This window comes from Schistocerca americana, chromosome 9, assembly GCF_021461395.2.
Source record: "Schistocerca americana isolate TAMUIC-IGC-003095 chromosome 9, iqSchAmer2.1, whole genome shotgun sequence".
NCBI classification, from domain to species: Eukaryota; Metazoa; Arthropoda; class Insecta; order Orthoptera; family Acrididae; genus Schistocerca; species Schistocerca americana.
The window spans coordinates 172,817,943-172,834,021 of NC_060127.1; the positions used below are offsets into that span (position 1 = coordinate 172,817,943).

At 45.3% G+C, this 16,079-nt stretch overlaps 1 protein-coding gene across 1 annotated transcript in view; it reads right to left on the minus strand.

Moving 5' to 3' along the window:
* The window catches only part of LOC124551012 (protein crooked neck), a 97,263-nt gene that overhangs the window by 57,259 nt on the left and 23,925 nt on the right, over nucleotides 1-16,079 (minus strand). The window contains exons 6-7 of the mRNA XM_047125857.1: nucleotides 15,637-15,769; nucleotides 10,769-10,930 (exon numbers count right to left, since the gene is read on the minus strand). Coding sequence (XP_046981813.1) covers nucleotides 10,769-10,930; nucleotides 15,637-15,769 — 295 coding nt within the window. The remainder of the gene's footprint in view (nucleotides 1-10,768; nucleotides 10,931-15,636; nucleotides 15,770-16,079) is intronic.

Below are 16,079 nucleotides of genomic sequence, written 5' to 3' on the forward strand. Positions count from 1 at the left end.
GTACGCAGAGGTGCCCTGAAAGGAGGCGGAAGAAGTAAGGCCCCAAGCCCGGAGAGAAGCTCTCGGACGCGGACCGCGATCGTACTGCCAGCCCTGGGTCGACGTTCTGGAAGACGGACGTGCGACTCTGGGAATAGTAGCCGATAGTTAGGATGCCCGGGCAAGCTGAAAACATGGGCAGCATAAGCGGCTAGCAAACGTTGGCGCCGTAACCGCAGTGGAGGGACACCTGCCTCCACTAGTATGCTGTCCACAGGGCTGGTACGGAAAGCACCAGTGGCAAGGCGTATCCCGCTGTGGAGGATTGGGTCCAGCACCTGCAACGCAGATGGGGACGCTGAGCCATAAGCCAGGCTCCCATAATCCAGACGGGACTGGATTAACACCTGGTAGAGCCGTAACAGGGTAGATCGGTCGGTGCCCCAGCAGGTGTGGCTCAAGCATCTCAGAGCATTTAGATGCCACCAACACGCCTGTTTAAGCTGCCGAATATGAGGCAGCCAAGTCAGCCGGGCATCAAAAACTACACCCAAAAACCTGTGGGTCTCCACGACAGCAAGGAGTTCGTCGGCAAGATAAAGCCGCGGCTTAGGATGGACCGTTCGGTGCCGGCAGCAGAAATGCATAACGCGGGTCTTGGTAGCCGAAAACTGAAAACCATGCGCTACAGCCCAAGACTGCGCCTTGCGGATAGCGCCCTGTAGCTGACGTTCAACAGCTGCAATGCCAGTAGAGCTGTAGTAAAGGCAGAAGTCGTCAGCATACAGGGAAGCGGAGACAGAATTTCCCACCGCTGCAGCGAGCCCGTTTATTGAGATTAAAAACAGGCAGACACTGAGGACAGATCCCTGTGGTACCCCATTCTCCTGGACTCGGGAGGAACTATGAGAGGCCGCGACTTGCACGCGGAAGGTACGATACGACAGAAAATTTCGGATAAAGAGTGGAAGAGGGCCCCGAAGACCCCATCCATGAAGCACAGAAAGTATGTGATGACGCCATGTCGTATCATACGCCTTCCGCATGTCGAAAAAGACAGCGACCAGGTGCTGACGGCGGGCAAAGGCAGTACAGACGGCCGACTCCAGACTCACCAGATTGTCGGTGGTGGAGCGGCCTTTACGGAATCCACCCTGAGACGGAGCCAGAAGGCCCCGAGACTCCAGTACCCAATTCAAGCGCCGGCTCACCATCCATTCGAGAAGCTTGCAAAGAATATTGGTGAGGCTAATGGGGCGGTAGCTGTCCACCTCCAAAGGGCTCTTGCCCGGTTTCAAAATGGGGATGACAATGCTTTTCCGCCATTGCGACGTAAACTCACCCGCGACCCAGAGACGGTTGTAAAGGTCGAGGAGGCGTCGCTTGCAGTCCACTGAAAGGCGTTTCAGCATCTGACAGTGAATGCGATCTGGCCCAGGAGCGGTATCAGGGCAAGCGGCAAGGGCGCTGTGAAATTCCCACTCACTGAATGGAGCATTATAGGATTCAGAATGGTGGGTGCGAAAAGAAAGGCTCCAACGTTCCATCCGCTCTTTAATGGAGCGGAAGGCCAGTGGGTAATTGGAAGAAGTGGAACTAAGAGCAAAATGCTCTGCCACGCTGCTGGCAATTTCGTCGGAGTCTGTACAAACTGCTCCATTCAGTGAGAGCGCAGGGATGCTGAAGGGGTCCGATAGCCATAGAGGTGTCGGATCTTGGCCCAGACCTGCGATGGAGAGACATGGAGGCCAATGGTGGACACATACCGCTCCCAGCACTCCTGCTTGCTTTGGCGGATAAGGCGGCGGGCCCGCGCACGCAGCCGTTTGAAGGTGATGAGGTGTTCAATGCAGGGATGTCGCTTGTGACGCTGTAGCGCCCGCCGGCGATCTTTAATCGCCTCAGTGATCTCAGGCGCCCACCAAGGCACAGTCCGCCGCCGAGAGGACCCAGAAGAACTGGGAATGGCAGATTCTGCTGAGGCTAATGGGGCGGTAGCTGTCCACCTCCAAAGGGCTCTTGCCCGGTTTCAAAATGGGGATGACAATGCTTTTCCGCCATTGCGACGTAAACTCACCCGCGACCCAGAGACGGTTGTAAAGGTCGAGGAGGCGTCGCTTGCAGTCCACTGAAAGGCGTTTCAGCATCTGACAGTGAATGCGATCTGGCCCAGGAGCGGTATCAGGGCAAGCGGCAAGGGCGCTGTGAAATTCCCACTCACTGAATGGAGCATTATAGGATTCAGAATGGTGGGTGCGAAAAGAAAGGCTCCAACGTTCCATCCGCTCTTTAATGGAGCGGAAGGCCAGTGGGTAATTGGAAGAAGTGGAACTAAGAGCAAAATGCTCTGCCACGCTGCTGGCAATTTCGTCGGAGTCTGTACAAACTGCTCCATTCAGTGAGAGCGCAGGGATGCTGAAGGGGTCCGATAGCCATAGAGGTGTCGGATCTTGGCCCAGACCTGCGATGGAGAGACATGGAGGCCAATGGTGGACACATACCGCTCCCAGCACTCCTGCTTGCTTTGGCGGATAAGGCGGCGGGCCCGCGCACGCAGCCGTTTGAAGGTGATGAGGTGTTCAATGCAGGGATGTCGCTTGTGACGCTGTAGCGCCCGCCGGCGATCTTTAATCGCCTCAGTGATCTCAGGCGCCCACCAAGGCACAGTCCGCCGCCGAGAGGACCCAGAAGAACTGGGAATGGCAGATTCTGCGGCAGTAACGATGCTGGTGGTGACTGAGTGAACCACCGCATCAATGTCGTCACTAGAGAGAGGCTCAATAGCGGCAATGGAGGAGAACAAGACCCAGTCAGCCTTATTCATAGCCCATCTGCTGGGGTGCCCAGAAGAGTGACGCCGTGGCAGTGACAAAAGATTGGAAAATGGTCACTACCACACAGGTCGTCATGCACACTCCATTGGACAGACGGTTAGAGGCTAGGGCTACAGATCAATAGGTCAATGGCGGAGTATGTGCCATGCGCCACACTAAAGTGTGTGGAGGCACCATCATTTAAAACCGAGAGATCGAGCTGCGCCAATAAATGCTCAATGGTGGCGCCTCGACCTGTTGCCACTGACCCACCCCAAAGGGGGTTATGGGCGTTAAAGTCACCGAGTAACAAGAAAGGTGGCAGCAATTGGGCTATCAGAGCAGCCAGGACATGCTGCGCGACATCACCATCCGGTGGAAGGTAAAGACTGCAGACAGTAACAGCCTGTGGCGTCCACACCCGAACAGCGACAACCTCTAAAGCTGTATGTAGAGGGACAGACTCGCTGTGAAGAGAGTTAAGGACATATATGCAGACACCACCCGACACGCTTTCGTAAGCTGCCCGGTTCTTATAATAACCCCGACAGCCACGGAGGGCGGGGGTTCGCATTGCTGGAAACCAAGTTTCCTGAAGTGCAATGCAGAAGAAAGGGTGAAGGCTGATAAGTTGGCGGAGCTCAGCTAGATGGTGGAAGAAACCGCTGCAGTTCCACTGGAGTATGGTATTGTCCATGTCTGAGAAAGGCGTGACGGGACTGGGAAGGCAGATTACCCCACTGGGTCACCTGCTGCCTCCGAATGAGCACCTGTGCTAGTGCTTTCCATGGCGTCTGAGGGACTGGCGAGATCGAGGTCCTCAGCAGACGCCAGAATCTCCACCTCGTCCTCAGATGCAGTGTTTGTAGGAAGCGGTGGGATGGGTGCCACCGTAATGTCGTTAGCCTTGGGGACTTTCTTCTTCTTCTGTTTCTCTCGCTGTGCCTTCAGTGGTTCAGGCTTGGAGTGCTTCACTGGGTCAGTCTCAGGGACGGACGACAACCGTGAGGCCCTACGACCAGGGACTGATGGTTGTTTCAGCCACTTGCGGGTGTCCGCTTTTCCACTGGTCAGAACTTGCGAAGGTAGATCCCCAAGGGACCCCTTCCTGGCGAGAGTAGCCGAAGAAGTCTTACTCTTCTCCGGCTGGGAAGGGGGAACTTATGTCCCCGATGGTTGGAGGGGTGTTGCTCCTGAAGAAGATGGAGCAGGAGCAAAAGGGAGTGAAGTGCCCCCCCACAACCAAGGGGGCCGGTGGATTCTGACAGATCTTAGAGCCAACGATAAGTGACGATGGGAGAACCATTGTTGCAGCAGCGGCGTAGGTCGATGTCATTGCCACAGGATGAGCCGCTCATACTTCCGTTTAGCCTCGGTGTAGGTCAGGCAGTCCAGGGTCTTATATTCCATTATCTCTCGTTCCTTCTGGAATATCCTACAGTCCGGCGAGCAGGGGGAATGGTGTTCTCCGCAGTTAACACAGATGGGAGGCGGAGCACATGGAGTATTGGGATGCGAAGGACGTCCACAATCTCGACATGTGATGCCGGAAGTACAGCGAGATGACATGTGCCCAAACTTCCAGCATTTAAAACACCGCATCGGAGGAGGGATATATGGCTTCACATCACAGCGGTAAAACATCACCTTGACCTTTTCGGGTAAAACATCACCTTCGAAGGCGAAGATGAAGGCACCGGTGGCTACCTGATTATCCCTCGGACCCTGATGGACGCACTGGACGAAGTGAACACCTCGTCGTTCTAGATTGGCGCGTAGGGTCATCGTCGGACTGCAAAAGAAGATCCCTGTGGAATATAATACCCTGGACCATGTTTAAACTCTTATGGGGAGTGATGGTGACGGAAACATCCCCCAACCTGTCGCAAGTGAGCAACCTCCATGACTGGGCAGAGGATGCTGTTTTGATGAGAACTGACCCATAGCGCATTTTGGACAAGCCCTCCACCTCCCCGAACTTGTCCTCTAAATGCTCCACAAAAAAATGGGGCTTGGTCGACATAAACGATTCCCCATCTACTCGCGTACACACGAGGTACCGGGGTGAATAATCTCCACTGCCTTCTTTGGACAAACGTTCCTCCCATGGAGTGGCCAGGGAGGGAAACGATCTCTGATCAAATTTCTTTCCATTGAGGTTAGACCACGATCGCTTAGAGACTGCTGGTGGAGGCCCACCAGCGAAGGATGATGTACCACGCTTCATTGCGGATCATACGCCCGGATGCCACCCACTCCGACCACGGGCTCTCCCCACGGGCGCCACCCAGCCGCAGCAAAGACCATCTGGCAGGATGGCCTTTGCCGGGAGTCCCGATGCCCCAAAGGGATAGGCATCTACTCCTCGGCATACGTGGGGAGGTAGCAGCTCAGACATCAGCAGTGCAATCCCTGTGTAGTCAGGGGGCTACCACCAAGAGGGTACATGACGACCCCACCACAACGGACTGTCTACCATGCTGGATGTCAGGTGTCAAAATATCCATGTACATCACGAGGGCAAAGACGGAAGTGCACAATGGAGAGAAGGGATGCTATCCGGAACACACTGCAGCGGATGTGGCCGGAAGCTCGATGTAAGTCCAACCCCATGAAAATATCAGGCGTGCCAGATCGTAGGGCAAGATGGATTTAAGATGCACCACGTAAGGTGTCCTTCCCCAAATGGTACGCACTAACGGAAAAATTTGGAAATAGAGTGGTCAAACCCCTCAGGGGATCATAACATTAAAGGCCGAAACAGTTGAGACTCCTTTTAGTCGCCTCTTACAACAGGTAGGAATACTGCGGGCCTATTCTTACCCCTGAACCCGCAGGGGGGAGAATGTAATGTACCAAAGAGGCGTCTGCAAAGATTTTCAAACGGAGAAAAATTTTCACTAAACTCTCGTTCAGAACATCATCTATCATACGCAGTCTATTATTTGGTTCTTGCTGATCATTATCAAAGAAAGCAGCAGTGTAAGTAACAACAAATAGCAGTCTCTTGCCATTGTTTCGCTTATGACACAATTCTTCTCTTTTTGTTGTTATTGTAAGCCGCGGTAGCGCGCGCACAAAAGCAAGCCATCCCGCGAGCAACGACAGGTCATAAACACTCATCATCAGAATGCGACAAACAATGCGTGACACAGTTCAATAATGCATTTTCAGTTTAGAGTGACGTAAACCCCTATAACAAAGAGAACGGCACTTATCAGATCAAAGCAAAATAAGCAATCGATTCAAACCAGATGAAGCATGCGAAAAAGGAAGAGTACCTGTATAAATACGGATGGAGCGCCTGGCACGTAGCAATGGCTACTTGGTAAAGCTTAACTGTTAAGCTTACGATTTGAACCAAACTACTGCAGCTGTATCTTCATCCATTCAACCTCAATTGTGTTTCACGTTACAATGGACCAACTTTGTTTCGATTTGGAGGGAAGGGACGGTCTAAAACTTTTCTCTCACCTTGAATTTGGAGTCTCAAATTTCAGGAGCGGCTTAGATTCGGGAAATTTTTTTTTCCCTTGATTTCGAGTGTCATTTTTCAGGTGTGGCTTAGATTTGAGTGCGGCTTAGATTCGAGTAAATACGGTATTTAGAAACTAAGTATTGCAGCCGTTTCAGCAGTCAATAAAACTTCAATTTGACAGCTCTTAAATTTGGCTTATTTACTGCTGGATACCCACACATTCATGAAAAATATTCTTAGCCCAGCAGAGTCATCTCAGAACAGTGTACAAGCTTCATGCAGGTCGCTGTTCACTTGCCTTTAAATTTGAATACTGTCATCCCAGTGGACATGGGGATTTGCAGTTATTAACATTGTCTTGTTTGAAATGAAGTGTAGTGCTCACTGAACAGTATATAGAGGATATATTTTCACATGGATAACATTCCCTTATCAGGGAAGTAGACAACACACAGACATTCATGCAAGCACAACTCACACACATATGACCATTGTCTCTGGCCACCAAGGCCAGACTGTCTCTGCGGCCAGAGACAACAGTCGTGTGTGTGTGTGTGTGTGTGTGTGTGTGTGTGTGTGTGTGTGTTTTGTCTACTTTAAAAGAAGGCCTTTTGGTAGAAAACTCACTTGTTTAGCAGTCTTAATGTTGTGCCTGTCTGCAACTCAACATCTCCACTATATGGTGAGTAACAATCTATTCTTTTCATAATATTGTCACTTGAACTATGTATTTTATATTGAACTACACTAAACCTCACTAACTACATACAAAAAAAAAAGAAATAGGCTGCCTGTTCACTGATATAAATAACTATCTTAACATAACTGACAGAACTGAAAAGGCCATAAATCTGATCTGTATAAAGAATACAAATTTTCATTGATGGCACAATAAATGAAATGAAAGTTTTTAAGCATTAAAAATCAAATTTATTCAATTAAAGTCAAAAGACAATAACGTAAATTAGCTGTTCAAAGATGTTAGGTCAGTTCCAACCAGTTCATCACAAACGTGTGCACAGTTTCACAGGGGGAAGCAATGCTTTCTTGTTCTGTGAACTACAAGTATAGATGCTCATAAAAGGTATAATAAATAAATGATTCATAGATAACATACATTATTAGCACTGCTTTCCTCCTCCTTTCCATTATACTTTATCCAGCCAACACCAGATTCAAACTGGTATATGGTTCTTCTCTAATTTCATTAGCATTTATACAGGTTCTAATTACAATGGAGTCACCTTTCCCGTCAGCAGTTTAAAGCTACTGCCAGCAACTCTCAAGGGAGGAATCCATGTATCCCTCCCGTCTGTGTCTGGTGTAATCAGACAGGTAAGTGTCGCATTGTTTTTCAAAACATACGCAAATTGCCTATCTGAGGTGGGATGCAGAACTAGCCCTACATTTATTTAGGTGAATGTCGAAAACCACAAAAAAAACCACATCCATTCTGGCCGGCACACCAGCTCCCGTAGTTAATTTGTAGGCCACATTCAATCCTGGGCCAGTTCACCTCCCCTTATCTCACAAGCTTGTGCTTTAAACAAGCTCAACTATCCAGGCAGGTAAATTATTAGCACTGTTTTATGATATTAATTTATACAATAGATTTAAGGTTCCCAGATACGTAAATGGCTCAAAGACTTCTTAAGTAATAGTACACAGTACACTGTCATCAATTGCAAATGTCCATGAGAAACAAGGGTACCACCAGGAGTGCCCCAGGGAACTGCAATAGGACCACTCTTATTCTCTCTACAAACAAATGATCTGATGGACAGAGTGAGCAGAAATTTATGTATGTTAGCTGACGACTTTTTTTTCTTTCTTTCTTTCTTTCTTTTTTTAGGGTGCACAACTACGGTGGTCATTAGCGCCCAGACTAAGTTATGAATGCACTGCAAGGCACAAGGTTAAAACAGCAACTACAAAGGACAACACTATAAAAGGCACATTAACAGGCAAGGGATTAAAAGAAAACAGCATAATCAAATGTCCTTACACAGGTTTGTCAAGTGGATAAAATGAAGAACGCAAGCAGCTGCTCCTGGGTCATCCGCTAAAATGGCATCCAGAGTACACGGCAGGCCAAGATCAATGCGCAGTGTATTAAAATTCAGACAGGACGTCAAAATGTGGTGTACCGTCAGCAATTGCCCACATGGGCAGAACGGAGCCGGCGCAGCCGTCAGCAGATGGCGGTGGCTGAACCGGCAGTGTCCAATTCGTAACGGGGCCAAAATGACCTCCTCCAGCCGAGAAGAGTGTGAAGAGGTCGTCAGAGTCGTGGGGAGAGGTTTCAAGGCCCGAAGCTCGTTTTCAGTAAGTGTAGACCAATCGGCATGCCACAGCAATAAAATGCGCTGACAAATGACCCTGCTAAAATCAGATGAAAGCACACAACAAGAAGCTGTCCGAGGTTGGAGGACTGCAGCCTTGGCTGCGGCATCTGCAGTTTCATTCCCAGAGATACCGACATGGCCAGGAACCCACATAAAGGTAAGCGGAGAACTGTCGTCCGCCAGCTGCTGAAGAGAGCGTTGGATTCGGTGCACGAAAGGGTGAACCGGATACGGATCACTGAGGCTCTGGATCGCGCTCAGGGAATCAGAGCAGATGACATAAGCAGAATGTCGGTGGCAGCGGATGTAAAGAATAGCCTGGTAGAGGGCAAATAGCTCAGCTGTGAAGACCGAACAATGGCCATGGAGTCGGTATTTGAAACTGTGTGCCCCAACAATAAAAGAACACCCGAAACCGTCATTGGTCTTAGAGCCATCTGTATAAATGAAAATCATATTAATGAACTTCGAACGAAGTTCGACAAACACGAAGCGGTATACCGAAGCTGGGGTAACCTCCTTTTGGAGCGAGATGAGGTCAAGATGAACGCGACCCTGAACCTGGAGCCAAGGTGGCGTTTGGCTCTCGCCCACTCAAAAGGTTGCAGGGAGTGAAAAATCAAGGTGCTGAAGGTGGCGACAAAAGCGAACTCCAGGGGGTAGCAGGGCAGATACATACAACCCGTATTGACAGTTGAGACAGTCGTCAAAAAAGAAACGATAAGACGGGTGGTCGGGCATTGACAATAGCCGACAGGCATACCGACAAAGCAGTACATCGCGCCGGTAGGTTAGAGGCAATTCACCGGCTTCAGCATGAAGACTCTCGACGGGACTCCGATCGCAAGACGTAACCCCGATGCTGTATTGAGTTGAGGCGGCGTAAGATGGACGGCCGTGCAGAGGAGTATACAAAGCTCCCATAATCCAGCTTTAAGCGGACGATCGACCGATATAGGCGAAGGAGGACGGTTCGATCTGCTCCCCACAACTTCCTGCTGAGAACACGGAGGACATTTAGAGAACGGGTACAACGGGCAGCCAAATATGACAGATGTGGAGACCACCTAAGTTTCCTGTCAAATGTAAGACCTAAAAAATTTGTTGTCTCCACGAATGGGAGAGCAACGGGACTGAGATGTAAGGTCGGTGGAAGAAACTCTTTGTAGCACCAGAAGTTAATACAGACCGTCTTCTCAGCAGAAAACCGGAAGCTATTGGCAACACTCCTGACGACACTGTGGTGTATGAGAAGGTGTCATCCTTTAATGACTATAGGATGCAGGACAACTAAAGACAGAATTTCTAATTGGTGTGGTGAATGGCAGCAAGCTTTAAATGTATAGACATGTAAGTTAATGTGGTTGCGTAGGAAAAACAATAGAGTCATATTGATTAAATATCGAAGCACAAAATTGCAAAGCAATATAAAATAGAATGAGCACATCAGATTAGTAGTAGGGAAGGCGAATGATTGACTTTGTTTTATTGGGAGAATTTTGGTAACTCGCGGCTCACCTCTAAAGGAGTCATCATATAGAACACTAGTATGACCTATTCTTGAGTACTGGTAAAGAGTTCGCAATCCCCACCAGGTTGGATTAAAGGAAGACATTGACATGATTCAGAGGTTTGCTGCTAGATTTTTTATCAGCAGGTTCAATCAGCACATACACACTATGGAGGTTGCTCCATAGAGGAAATTTAGAGAACCAGCATTCGAGGCTCACTGCAAAACAGCTCTTTTGCCACCAACATACATTTTGCATAAGATAAGATAAATTAGGGCTCGTACACATACTTATGGACAGTCATTTTTCCCTTGCTATGTTTGCAAGTGGAACAGGAAAGGAAATGACTATTAGTAGTACGCGGTATCCTCCGCCATGCACCATGTGGTGCCTCGTGGAGTTTGCGTGTAGATGTAGGTTTCCTTCGGTCAGGGGTATTATTTTGTTGCCTACTACATTTATTTTCTTATATGAATGGTTATTAGCCTAAAAATACATTTTAAAGCTCCTAATTTTCCACTCAAAGCTGCTAATTTAATTCAAGTTTGATTATAATTAGCAACTATAAGTGGAAAAGTACAGCTTTTAAATGTAGCATGAGGAACACACAAAACCCAAGAGATCACGGAACTATGCCCTCACCTCCTCATACTGGAACTTGCGTTTGCTCACAATCACATCCTCGATGCCCGTCCTGTCGCCGTACTTCTTTTCGTGGATGGTGTATGCTTTGTACAGCTCCTGAGCACGGTCTTTTGGTATGTGCTCCAGTGCGTACTTGTAGATTACACGAGCTCTGTCATGCTGGCAACAAAAAAAAAAAAAACTGATATCAACCACACTGCATGTTCTGTTGAAACTAGGTTCACAATTGCATCAGTCTAAGAAGAGACAAATTCACCACCCTAAGCAAACAAGCACATACACAGAAAAGACAGACAAGTACACGATCATAAAAACACACACACACACACACACACACACACACACACACACACACACACACACTAATTACTGTTCCATAATAAAATGTAATGGCAGACAGACTAGATTCGTGACTCAACTTGTTTTCAATAACACACTCCTATGCAATTTCATCAGAGCAACATGCAAATGAGAAGACTAGTAAATTATTAGAGAGAATTGCTAAATAGCACTTAACTTCACAAGGTGAAATGTTTATTGTTTTCAGCATGATTGCTTAATGCTGTACTTTCGGGTATAGCCTTTAGTTATTGTCACCGTCAATATACTCCCCTCTTCCGTCCCTACAATGCTACATGCAAATTATCCACTGATGGAAACAGTGCTGGATGTCTTCCTTGGTGAATACCTTGATGATGCTTGTCACTTTTTCTTTCACTGCTTCAGGGGACTGAAATCTTGTTCCTTTTAACACAGATACAACCTTGAGGAACATAGGTGCTAGGTCAAGTGAATAAGATGGGTGATTTGACATTGTGATGCTGCACTTCGCTAGAAACCCCTTAAAAGACAATGCACTAAGAGACGGTGTGTAGTTTTGATGCAGAGCCCATAATCTGTTTTTCGACAGTTCGAGTCTTTTTTTCTTATTTTCTCACGGAGTTGATTTGTAGTTTGACCTTCAGGAACCCAGCGAAAATACACAATTCCATGTGTATAAAAAAAAAAAAAAAACAGTCATTGCTTTGAATATTTTATTTGTTCATTTGAGCTTTTTTCACTCTTGGTGAAGTGCGACCTTTTCAGTGCATGGTCTCTCTGGATCACAAGTTAAAAACCAGGATTCATCACATATTATCACTCTTCCCTAGAAATTAGGATCATTTTCAGTGATACTGAAAATATCACTACAAACATTATCATGACCTCCTTTTTGTTTGATCGTGAGAACTTTTGGCACCAGTTTTGCACACACTTTTCTCTTCTTAAACTGGTTATGCAAAAACTGTATTATGGATTATTTTTCAATTCCTACAGTTTCAGCATTCGATCAGATACTCAACCCATGGTCAGATCAAATCATATTACCTACTTCTTCGATATTTTCTTCCATTTTTGATGCTGAAGGGCATCCTGGGGGTGAGTCATCTTCAACGTCTTCTCGGTCATCTTGGAAACATTTGACCCACTCAAAAACTCACTTATGTAATAAACAGTCTTTACCATACACTTCTCTGAGTAAAAGAGAGATCTCAGTGGCACCTTTTCCAAGTTTCATTTGAAACTTCACAATAATTCTTGCTCTGTTATTACACTTACAATTTTTCTGGCGAAACAAAACAGCAGCGCTTACACAAATGAAGGCCATGGCTACAGGCTTGTCTACAGACACAAGAGATGCTGCATTTGATTGAGAATGCTTCATCGTTCACAGCTATTGGGCATTCATTCACCTTTGGCACATGCATCCTTACTCTGTGACAGGATCAGTCCTGTTATTTTATAGCCACTTCTCATACAGCCAAGCTGTTTCCATGAAAACAACTCAGATGCACAGTCAGAAGTACACCATATTAATACTGCTGATAGACACCTATTATTGTTGTTGTTTTTGTCTTCATTCCAAAGAGTGGTTTGACACAGCTGTCCACACTAGTCTGTGCTATGCAAGCTTCCTCATCTCTGCATAAATGCCACAACTTACGTACATTTGGACCTGTAGCAGTATCCAAGCTTTGGTCTCGCTCTACATCCCCCGCCCAATACACTGATCCCTTCTTTTAGTCAAGTTGGGCCATAAATTTCTTCTTCTGCCAATCTGAAACAGTACCTCTTCATTTGTTATTCAACGTACCCATATAATCTTTGGCATTTGTCTACATTCTCTTATCGTCTAAATTGTTTATCGTCCATGTTTCATTTCCATACAAGGCTACACTCCAGGTAAATACCTTGAGAAAAAGACTTCACTACATTTAAATTTATATTAGAGGTTAACAAATTTTCCCATTTCAGAAATGTATTCCTTCAATGTATTCCTTCCTACTGCCAGTCTGTGTATTATATCCTCTGTACTACAGCCTTCGGCAGTTATTTTACTGCCCAAAAATGAAAACTCATCCATTACTTTTAATGTCTCATTTCCTTGTCTAACTTACTCAGCACTGCCATATTTAATTTGATTACACTCCACTGTTTAACTTTTGATAATGTTGTTCTTACATCCTCCTTTCAAGACATTATCCATTCTGTTTAACTGTTCTTCTAAATTCGTTGCTGTCTGTGAACAGAATTACAGTGTCATTGGCAAGCTTTAAAGTTTTTACTTCTTCTCCAAGAACTTCCGACTCCATTCCCAAATTTCTCATTGGTTTCTTTTACTGATTGCTCAATGGACAGACTGAATAACTTTGGGCATAGGTTATAACCCTGTCTCACTCCCTTCTCAACTACACCTTCCTTCTCATGCTCTTCAACTCACAAAACACAATCTGGTTTGTGTACTAGCTGTAAATAACATTTCCCTCTCTGTATTTTACCCCTGCTACCTTCAGAACTTTAAAGAGTGTATTCCAGTCAACATTGTCAAAAGTTTTTTCTAAGTCTACAAATGCTATCAAGATAGGTTTGCCTTTCTACAATCTATCTTCTAGGATATTCTCCTTCTACCTATTTTCCATTCTTCAATAAATAAACTGTGTGTATTCTGCAAATATGACTTATTAACGGATGGTTCAGTAGTATTCAAACTGGCAGTTCTTTCAAATTGTAAATATTACTATCTTCCTATACACACTTACGAAAGCAATGGTGGCAACAATATTCTAGCTTTCAGAACAATTAGTGCCTTTCTTGAGGAGGAGATGATTAGGTCGCAGAAGACTGAAAAGGACCAGCAGCTCACTCTCACACAAAATGAGAGGACCCATTCAACCTGTAGCGAGTTCTCTCCTAACAAGCACTATCACCAAGAACTAATAGTTCCAAAGGCTAGGATAGTGTTGACACTTTTCCTTGTATGTGTGTCTCTCAACAACACTAAACACATCACCTCCTGAAGTGAGTACTGGGGAGTAATTCTGTCTCATAATTTCTTAAACTTATTTATAATGCTAGTAACACATGAAAGCTCATTGTAACATAAATTACAGACACATAAAGCGAAACTGTTAGGCATTCAAATTTATTCTCAATTAAACCGAGATGAACATATTTTCATGTGAAAATGTCTATGAGATCTCAAGTGACCTACATCATGTTGACACTGACAAATGGTCATTATTGGTATTCCAATGATAATGCAGTTTGAATTTTTTTACATAGTGTAAGAATACCACCTGTCATGTCAGTAATAGGTGTGAGGGGTACTTATTATCAATAGTGAGATGAGACGGTCGCTCGTTCCCCTTATGCATCACTGGTCCTCTGGAACATTTGGAGCTAAGTATGTCTTTTCTGGCAGATGGCACTGACCTATTGTTTTGTTCAACAATGTCTAACCACTACTGCTCACATGCCTTTATCTGAGGCAAAAGAGTTGTCATTAAGGTCAGGTATGGAATGGACGTATGCAGTCGAGTTACTCACGATTTGAAATTGTAAAAAATAATAGCCCGCAAGTGTTCTCCAGTCATGTTCATTTTTTGGTACACACAAAATCTTTAAAAGATGATAATTAAGGAACTACTGAACAAACTATATGGCAATCAACTCATAAAATATTCGACAGTAGCTGTGAAATACAAATGAATTTCACTGGTTTTAAGAATCATGGCATTCTAAAAATTTCCAGTGCCTTCCTCGTATCATTGGTGGGTATGGTCTGGTGCTCATAGATCTTGTGCAGAAGCAAGTGCAAAGTGTTCTGTTGAATTTAATGTGTACTGAATGGTGTTAACTGGGACACGGCTGCAGCTCTCATCATGGACCTCTTTTGGCAACTAGGAATAACTGCAGTAACTGACGTGATATTGTCTGGTGTAAATACAGCTCGTGCGAATCCAACATTCCCGACTAATGCTTACACCATGTTGCCAGAGCAATGACATCTGTAGTAAAAAGTCATGTCCGTGTCTTTTCCAGAGTGAAAGCAATCTTGGAAACAAAGATTTGTTATCATAGGACTGAGAATTGTTCAGTGATTTTCAAGCACCAGTAACACACACTGTTCCATGAAACAGATTGTGTCATCTACTTTTTTCGGAAGATACAAACTGTCCATTACACTGCACCAGGGAACTCCGTTGATGCTCATTTGGTGATGCAGTGGGGACTTTTATGTGGCAGGCACTGTGTGGTGACTGCAGCAACTGTTGCCACCTGCTGACGATATCTGGAACTGACTCTGCAAACTGTGTATCCACCTCATATGGTGTTCTCAACAGAAACACCACTTGTTGGAACACCACATCATTCACTGTTGCCAAGTTCTTTTATCTCAATGTTAGTGGGCTCTTTGTGAAACACACTTTACTTGTAACAACGATATTAATATCGGCAATTATAGAGGCACGGCTAAGTGTTACATTCCTTAGTACCAATTACTGATGACAAAATGTAAATTTGAATGTTAAAGCTATACTTACTTCTTTCTGGCCTTCCTCGAATTTGGCAAATGCAATGTACAATTTCTCATCCATCATTTCTTCACCGTAGAATTCCACTGCTCTTTCATATACTTTTCTCGCTCCACTAATAAATCCATGCTGTTCTTCAAACCTAAACATAAAATTATTATGTGCATAGCTGTCTCTATAGCAAAATCAAGAAGGAATGCTGCATGTTTTATTTAACCAGCTGAACAGTAAACTAGTGTCAATATTCAATGTTTAAATTTCATGAGAATGTGCAAAAAAGGTGTAAATTTGGACACCAGGTAAATAGTCTGTTTGCATTTAACGTCTAACAAAGCATCCGATACTACACTTTACTCATGAGTTCTGTTGCATTGTTCAATAGAAAGAACTTTCTCTCATGGTACTAAATACACACTCAATCAACAACTACTATGACAATCAATAGTTAATGT